At 33.3% G+C, this 8747-nt stretch overlaps 1 protein-coding gene across 15 annotated transcripts; it reads right to left on the bottom strand.

The window, feature by feature from the left end:
• Positions 1 to 340: 340 nt before the first annotated feature.
• On the bottom strand, positions 341 to 6317 carry LOC145085394 (protein argonaute 16-like). Of its 15 annotated transcripts, none has more exons than XM_079023513.1 (15): positions 5685 to 6308; positions 5340 to 5477; positions 5144 to 5219; positions 4993 to 5055; positions 4763 to 4893; positions 4554 to 4691; positions 4389 to 4461; positions 3793 to 3868; positions 3238 to 3625; positions 2925 to 3064; positions 2664 to 2841; positions 2120 to 2568; positions 1826 to 2031; positions 818 to 887; positions 341 to 736 (listed from the first exon to the last, which is right to left on the bottom strand). In XM_079023513.1, the coding sequence occupies exons 1-6, from the start codon at positions 5753 to 5755 to the stop codon at positions 4667 to 4669; spliced, it is 504 nt and encodes a 167-aa protein (XP_078879639.1). In that variant the 5' UTR covers positions 5756 to 6308; the 3' UTR covers positions 341 to 736; positions 818 to 887; positions 1826 to 2031; positions 2120 to 2568; positions 2664 to 2841; positions 2925 to 3064; positions 3238 to 3625; positions 3793 to 3868; positions 4389 to 4461; positions 4554 to 4666. The 15 variants fall into 15 exon arrangements, with proteins under 15 accessions (XP_078879639.1, XP_078879641.1, XP_078879642.1 ...); XM_079023515.1 differs by having other exon boundaries at positions 1826 to 2568; positions 3238 to 3348; positions 3465 to 3625; XM_079023516.1 differs by having other exon boundaries at positions 1826 to 2568; positions 3238 to 3348; positions 3541 to 3625.
• Positions 6318 to 8747: the final 2430 nt, after the last annotated feature.

Below are 8747 nucleotides of genomic sequence, written 5' to 3'. Positions count from 1 at the left end.
GTATAAATATCTCCCGATCCATAGTTTTGTATATTTTATATGCTTATGTAGTTAGGAGGTAACTAACAAACAATCGAAAATTGTTATATGTTTTACCGGTTCTAAATGATAGCAAATGAAGGTTGTATAATTGGCAATCAGATAATTACACAAAACAAATAAATTATTTATGCATGTTAAATGCTAAATAGGTCACATATATAGTTGAGTTAGAGTAAAACATTATTCTACAATTTTTCTTAAACATCTGTTACATGCTAAATACAAACATGTTACATCTTTTCTAAAAACATATATTCTAAAAAAAGGAAAATCAGAGGCTATACTAAGCAAAAAATAATAATATAAGAATATATTTTCATTTCCTGCATTTAGACCTACATTTTAGGTAGCGGTAAGGGGAAGTGTTCAAAATTGTTGTTACATTACATATTTGACAAAATTATATAAAAATTTGAGAATTAATTCTTGTAGTAGCTTTGTATTCTCTGTCGAACGATAAAAATAAACTCATAATGACTTTTAACCAAACAATTCGAAACCACATCCACTGATTTTGTAACCATTTACCATAAAAAAGAATCACACAATTTTAAATAATTTATAGACTCACTTAAGAAGCCTGTATATATTAATGAAAAGGATGTGAGTGTGTCCCACCATAGCAAACAAACCGAAGGTGTATCAATTCCATTTGATAGAGAGATGTACATTATAGAAACCGAGATTGATGAACCTAAAATTATTAAGTAAATCAAATAAATAGAGGATGTGTTAATTCTAATTGATTACCAGCACAATTGGTTTCATTTTATACCTTTTTATCATATTCACCATATCAAGGATAGTAATCCATCACCATTAGCACAAAAATTCCTTCCACTGCCCTATAAGAAAACATAAAGGATAATGAATGAGTTATTTAAGGATAAATCAAGAAAATAATCTAAGAAAAGTTTGGACAAAACAGTTTGTATTACAGTATTAGACAATTGAGTTACCTTTAATACCAAAAAAATTTTATGTGTGTAAGAATTTTCAAGATAAAAGGTACACAAATAGAAACGTAGTAACTTGCTGAATATATACGATAATCATGATAAAATAAAAACAAACCAGATATTACAAATCTTCATGAGAAAACATCAAAGAATATGTCATCAATATTATTTGAACCAAAATCAATGGTTAATTTATGCTTGTGATAAATGGCAGAGAAAGCTAGCCATTGGGATCATAGAGATATCAAGATACATATTAAGATCCATGAATTGGGATTCCATGTCTTCAGGAGCCTCTGATAAATTGTTTCCAAATATTAAGAATAGATTTAAATAACATGTGAAATTTAATAAAACAGAGAAAACCATAAAATGACATGTGGAATAAAAATTAATTTAAAATAACCATAAAATTACATATGACAAAATGAATAAGAATATGATATGTGGCAAAAAGATCTTTATTATTAAGATAGATTATTTTTTTATAATAATTAATTATTATGATTATGATATTACATTTTCTCTATTTAGGTAATATTCAAAGCAAAACTGAAAAGATGAAGGCACCGATTACTTTATTTTATTTTTATTATTTTTATTATGAATATAATATTTATTATATCTAAATATCATATCAATAATATGTATTATATCATATCAAATTTTGATTACTTCATCGATTAGGTGCTTTGAAGTGTTATATATATATTTTAGTATTTAAATAAGATAAATAATATAAATAATAATGAAACATGATTCAACTTGTATTTATGTATTATTCTATGTTTTGAAATGTTTGAACATTATAACTTAAACTTAACTAGTGAAGCTTCCCCGCGTTGCGGGGGTTGGAAGCTATCGGTTGATTGCAAACGAATCACGTTCCTCAAAAAAAAATTGTACAACTCTTATGTTGTTTTATAAGTATACAGTTGATCGCTAATTTTGTTAGCGAGTGCATGATATGCTACTTTTGTTGAATGCTCTCTAATACAAAATTTTGAATACTGATGATATAATCCATAATCTGTAAAAGCAACAAAATGAAATATGTCAAAAAGTCGTAAAATATGTTAAAAGACAAAAGATGGCAGAAGGAATCTCATCAGAAATACTATGTAATATTTGTTGGTATTCTGTGCTCTTGAGGTAATATCAGTTCTTGAAGATCATCAACCTCCACTTGTTTCATGATTAAAAAATGTGTTTAGTTGAATTGAGTGGAATGGACACCATAATGAATAGCCTATTCCATTCTGTTAGAGAAACAAACATTTTTTTATGTCATTCCGATGGAATGGATGATTCCATTCCAGCATACCAGACACTATAAATGTAAACAATGGATGATTCCATTTCATGTATTTGACGTTCAGCTTTTTCGTTACAATGGGACACGAATCACAAAATCTAATGATTCCTCTTGTTGACCGAAAGGTTGCTACTTTGTTAAAGGTTGCTGCTCTGTTCTTGTTGACCATTTATCTTGGAAATGCTATACGGTTCTATTTTCTAGATGATATATGAACACCATGACCCCTATCCTTTGTAGTTGGTGAACTCTCTGCAAAAAAAATTGTCAACACATAATGAAAAATGCAAAAAATAATAATATACTTTACATTAGGAGGCTACCACTGCTACTATGTCGTCTCTTACCTCAGTAACCGCTTTAGAAAAATCAACATTGAATCCCCATTGAAACGTACAAATCAAAAATCAACAATCGTGTTTCCAACTCTTCTCTTCCATCATGAATATTTGCTACTTCATAGCAAATAGTTGGATCCAAATAATGAAACAATCTCAGATATCCTAATTTAAATTTCTTTGCATCCTGGAAACATTTATTGATACTCTTAGATACATTGTAAATATAAAAAAAGGGTAGATAGAAAAATCTGGAAAAATTGAAGTTACCTCTGGGGGTGCTGCACAAAGCATGTAAAAGGAATGACAGTTTCTCTCGGGGTCAGATACTTGGAAAACATGTGATCTTTCTAGAACGTAAGTTCTGACTGCAGCCCCTAATATCCTTCCTTGCTTATCGAATTGGATCTCTATAAATTTTGTGAATTAGATGCTAGATTTTAAAGGTGAAAAATATTGTATACATATTTTTTTTCTTTCATTTCCAGGTTGATAATCTGTCTGAAAGAGGGTAAATGCCTATTTTACCCTTAGATTTTATAAAACAAATTTCAAATAATGTGAAGTAGCAAAGAATGGATACCTCCAGATAGGTGATTTGATGTTGTTTTCAATACTGAGAGAGAGTAATTATATCTTTAAAGAATTTTTATAGCCAAATCATTGCAAGTTGTATTTTGTTTTCTATCTCTTCCTGTAGAAATAACCAATAACTATCACATTGTCTAAATTTATGCCAAGGCTGCAGGATGTAGCACCATTAATGGAAGTTTTTGATTCTATTTCAAGCACAAGAAAGAAGATCAATACAGTTTATTGTTTTTTGATGTTAACTGTAAGGGTATTCATTGTTAACTGGATTTATAAACGATTGTAACACCAATACTTGAATCAGATGAACTTGATGGCTAGTTGACTAAAATGTATGTGAAGCTGCTCTCTGTTGATGTGGATGTGAATATTGGAGTTGCCTGATCAAGTAGTATCACATAACAGAATGATGAATTTATGAATTAAAGGTATGGTAAGAAATTGTTTTGGATTATTTCTAATTAGGAACAAAATTGACGTTAGTGTTGCATCAATTTTTACAAATTGACTACTCTGGTAGAATAACTTGCACAAAGAGATGACTAACCTGTAAGTCCAAGCGAGTTGTCGAACGCCAAAAAACTATACTTATAGAGTACAATCAGGTTGAAACCATTGTTCCTCTGTACAAATTAGGAGTTCAAAGGTGAGTTTCTTCAAATACAAAATAAAACAAACAATTGAAACCGATGTAAGTTCATCTACAAGACGCTAAACAAATTCGTTGGTACTTTCCACTTCAATGGTCGGCGTTGACTAAGAAAGCTAATTGGACGGATGTTGAGCTGGTCGAAAGTGGCAGAACCATTCAAAATCAAGCCATGTATTAACTTTCTTTGTAATTTTAGAGAAGTTGGAAACGACAATTAATCCCAAATGGGAAAAAAAAAAACTTCAAACCAAAGAAAAGTTGCTAAAAAACGATCATTAAATATTCCTTTCAAATCAAAATATGACAGTCAAATGTCGGCGATATGATACTGTAAAATAAGTATCTCGTAATGTTGGTAAAATAGAAAAGTAAAACCAAACACATCAATAACAATCAAAAGTGGAACATAAAAAATTATAGCCTCTGGACTCATAAATCGAAGGGCATAAAAGAAGCAAAATAGGAGGAATTGATGATCGACAAACCCATACCTACAATTTGTCGATGGTTTCTACATAGCCAAAGATGAGAAGAGAAGCATGTTGGCTTAACCGAAGGAGCTACCTGCACAATTTAGTGAGTGAAACTTAGGGCTAAAAATCCCACATCTCATAAAATTGTTTTATATTTGCTAAAATAGAATTTATATTTTATACCATATAAGCCAGAATTTTTTCTTTCTGGCAATATGCAAAGGAGAAATTGAGGGCACCAGGGACTTTTGCACTTACTACAGGTCCAAATTTTGGATTATGTGGGTCTTCTTCTATTAGTAAAAATGGGCGATCAAAAATCTGAGAAGCAAAAATAAAAAAATCAAAATCAACTCAAATGCAAAGTTAAAGGAAAGAAAAGAAAAGTAAACCTTTGACTTTGACCTACGACACCTCTATTTCTTCCACAATTTATGAGCTCCGGCGCAAGATAACATGCATCACACTTGGCTGAAAAATTGACGGCTACCCATTTCTCAATTTTAATGGGAGTGAAAAGCTTCTGCAACAAAAAAAAAATTCAAATGCATAAAGCAGAAAAGAAGATAATAGATATATAAGTTGAAAGTAAAATGGCAACAACAAAATAAGAATAGAATACCTTCTTATTAAAGTTCCATCGCCCATTACAAGGACAAATGTCTTCTCTATTACCAACCTTCAACTGTAATTTAAAAAAAAAAAAGTAAATGAGAAAAATATCATGATGAATATATGAAATTACAGAAATACCCTTATCTTATCACACAAACCTTTGGTGCCTGAAGAACAGGGCGCTCAACTTGAACAATTTGTCTCTGAATAGTGATTCCCCACCAAACCAATAGGCTAATCAACCCAAACAATGTTTCATTTTTATGATGAAGCAATTCATAATATCCAAAGAGATAAAAAGTAAAATCAGAAAAAAAGTTGTTGGTGCTTCAAACATTATTTAGAATTAAATACCTGATGATAAATGAATTGGAATGAATTGGTTTGTGTCTGGGCAAAAGAAGGGAGTTTGATAGTGTAGTAATGGCATCAGACTTGCAATGGAGATAAACTTTCTCGTAAACACCTCCCATATTGATCCAGTTGCAGCACCTAAATTTAAATATTAAAAAGAAATACAATTTTTAGCAAGAATGAATGAATGACGAATACGATTTAACAAAGGATTAGATAATCTTACCATGAGTATGCCAATATCAGTGTTTACAATGGTTTTGGATTAGAACCCACAATAAGAACATCAAAACACAAAATCAGATAAATAAAAATAGGATTTTGAAATTGGAAATCGGAAATTACCTAGTCTCAGTGGTCGTTGTAATTGAATGGCGTGTACGACGGGTTTCGTTGTTGCCAGATGAAGCGACCATGGCAGCGGCGGTGCCAGTATCCGGATTCCAAGCGAGACCCGTACCTATCGTTGTGACCTTATAGTCTTTCAAGTTCTTCAAGTTGTAACCGTTCTACTTCTTCGACTAAAATCACTGCATTCTTCAAGTAGACCCTAGATTTAGTGTGCGACAGACATCGGTGACACCATAGTGGAAGCGGAAAGGATGGAAGATAGAAGGTTTTGGAGATAAATTGTGTTCAAGGGCGGTGGGTTGGTATCTATCGGTCCTAACGGCCTCCCCCGACACAATGTGACAACGAAACCACCATGGTTTCTCCATCTGGGTTTGCTGCGGGATAAACGAAACAGAAGAAGAAGAAGAAGAAGTGGAGGAGCCCGTCGGAAACCTTTTCTTCCAACTGATCGAACCCCGTCGCATCCACATCTTCATCTTCCGTCGAGAAAAGCTCCACTGAAGACCCCCTCTGCGTCACGGCTATCGGACGGAACAAAATCGATAGGTGGGTCGTTTTAGGTTTAGAAGACAAAAATTAGATACATAACGGAAAGAAATTACCGGGGAAGAAAAGAACCAAGAAGCAACTGGAAGAAGGAGGATGCGGTTGAGGACACCTAGTAAAAAGGAAGTCGGTGAAGAGAGGCTTATGGCAAACTTGAATGGTAAAAGAAAATAGACGGAATTGTAACATTATCCGTAATCAAGGAGCTATTTATCCCCCGACACAATGTGACAACGAAACCACCATGGTTTCTCCATCTGGGTTTGCTGCGGGATAAACGAAACAGAAGAAGAAGAAGAAGTGGAGGAGCCCGTCGGAAACCTTTTCTTCCAACTGATCGAACCCCGTCGCATCCACATCTTCATCTTCCGTCGAGAAAAGCTCCACTGAAGACCCCCTCTGCGTCACCGCTATCGGACGGAACAAAATCGATAGGTGGGTCGTTTTAGGTTTAGAAGACAAAAATTAGATACATAACAGAAAGAAATTACCGGGGAAGAAAAGAACGAAGAAGCAACTGGAAGAAGGAGGATGCGGTTGAGGACACGTAGTAAAAAGGAAGTCGGTGAAGAGAGGCTTATGGCAAACTTGAATGGTAAAAGAAAATAGACGGAATTGTAACATTATCCGTAATCAAGGGGCTATTTATCCCCCGACACAATGTGACAACGAAACCACCATGGTTTCTCCATCTGGGTTTGCTGCGGGATAAACGAAACAGAAGAAGAAGAAGAAGTGGAGGAGCTCGTCGGAAACCTTTTCTTCCAACTGATCGAACCCCGTCGCATCCACATCTTCATCTTCCGTCGAGAAAAGCTCCACTGAAGACCCCCTCTGCGTCACCGCTATCAGACGGAACAAAATCGATAGGTGGGTCGTTTTAGGTTTAGAAGACAAAAATTAGATACATAACGGAAAGAAATTACCGGGGAAGAAAAGAACGAAGAAGGAACTGGAAGAAGGAGGATGCGGTTGAGGACACGTAGTAAAAAGGAAGTCGGTGAAGAGAGGCTTATGGCAAACTTGAATGGTAAAAGAAAATAGACGGAATTGTAACATTATCCGTAATCAAGGGGCTATTTATGTCAAATCCTTAGCAGTTTACTGTAGCTAAGGATGGATAACTTTAATCTATAGTATAATTAGTAAATATACATATATACAAAAATGGTTCAAATGGTTGTCCGAAAAATACACTTATCATCCAGATTTTTCTAACAAATTTTTGTTAGACGTACATTTGTTTCGAGTTTGTCTTTTGGTTTGTATTTGACTTAAAATGATTATTTTATCTTTGGGTTTTCGCAGCTCACTGCAGCTCTTCGTTTTTGCAAGGATATGAGGATAAGGTTGTCCTGGGACGATATACTAAGACATTGAAGTACATCGTATACTCTCTCATCACCATCTCTTAATTGAAACCCCAAAAACTTGAAAACCGAATATTTCGTACGAATGATTAGTGTTTTGTCCAGTATGCCACTAGGTAATTGATATTAGATGATATTAAGTGATAGCTTAATTTGATTAAACAAGTAAATTTATGTATAAAATAACTAAAAATTAAACAAAAATAAATGTTAATTGTTTAGTGAATATGTCTATAAAATATTTATATTTTATTTTTCATTCAATAACGATAGAAACACAAAATATAATTAAACGTAAATAAAAGAAAGGATGTTGATGTATGTCAGGATGTCAACTGTAACACCCATACTTTTATCTTTTTAAAATTTACCATGGTTGATCAATTCCTGTAAAAATCGATCACACAGTAAAATCTAGTTTTACAAAAACATTTCTTTGATTTATCAGAATTTACAATTGTTTGGTGTTACAACAACAATATCAACAACCATAATAAAAGAGAAGAGATCAAACCATCTAAAGACTTCGCTAATCTTATATGAACCTTCTTTATCATCATCTCTATATCTTTACTCTAATACCTAAGTACATAACACATTTAAAACTAACACGTAAGTCGAAAAGACTTATGAGCTACATGGGTTTTAACCTAACAAAACAACCCAAACATGCCGTCAATATTACAATTAAAACATATTGGCAACCTTTAACATTTGAACATCTCATAATAAACGAAGATGGGGAATGCCACACTCCCAAATCATAACCTTACAAATAAAATTGTACACGCTGTGATTCCATATCCCAACATCCAACCTTCAGATAAGACTGCACTCAAAGACAAAATCTTGCAAATAAGACTGTACCCACATACATAACTTTATAGATAAGACTACACTCACGGATATAACTCTACGGATGGTATTACATTCATGGACATAACCCTACATATAGGACTGCACTCACAGACATAACCATGCACTGCACCCACAAGGCCTAGTATCACAAAACATAATACTGGACATATGAGAATCAATACACCTAATTAGTCTGTAATCAAATCTTTACTATGCCCGAGAATACAAATTAGCCTAAAGCTAATGAGAAATCATTACCTCGTGTCATTATGTTCTGCTA

This window comes from Lactuca serriola, chromosome 1 (assembly GCF_051521515.1).
Source record: "Lactuca serriola cultivar US96UC23 chromosome 1, Lser_US96UC23_V15, whole genome shotgun sequence".
Lineage (NCBI taxonomy): Eukaryota > Viridiplantae > Streptophyta > Magnoliopsida > Asterales > Asteraceae > Lactuca > Lactuca serriola.
This window is presented reverse-complemented; position numbering and strand designations above follow the sequence as displayed.

What these genes read in the sequence shown, in the direction of transcription:
- LOC145085394 (XM_079023518.1), bottom strand. Translation starts at nt 5,755, where the DNA reads ATGGTCGCTTCATCTGGCAACAACGAAACCCGTCGTACACGCCATTCA. An exon ending in TCCAATTCATTTATCATCAG is followed by an intron (nt 5,220 to 5,339) that starts GTATTTAATTCT and finishes TGGGTTGATTAG; the next exon opens with CCTATTGGTTTGGTGGGGAA. An exon ending in GTCGTAGGTCAAAGTCAAAG is followed by an intron (nt 4,692 to 4,762) that starts GTTTACTTTTCT and finishes TTTGCTTCTCAG; the next exon opens with ATTTTTGATCGCCCATTTTT.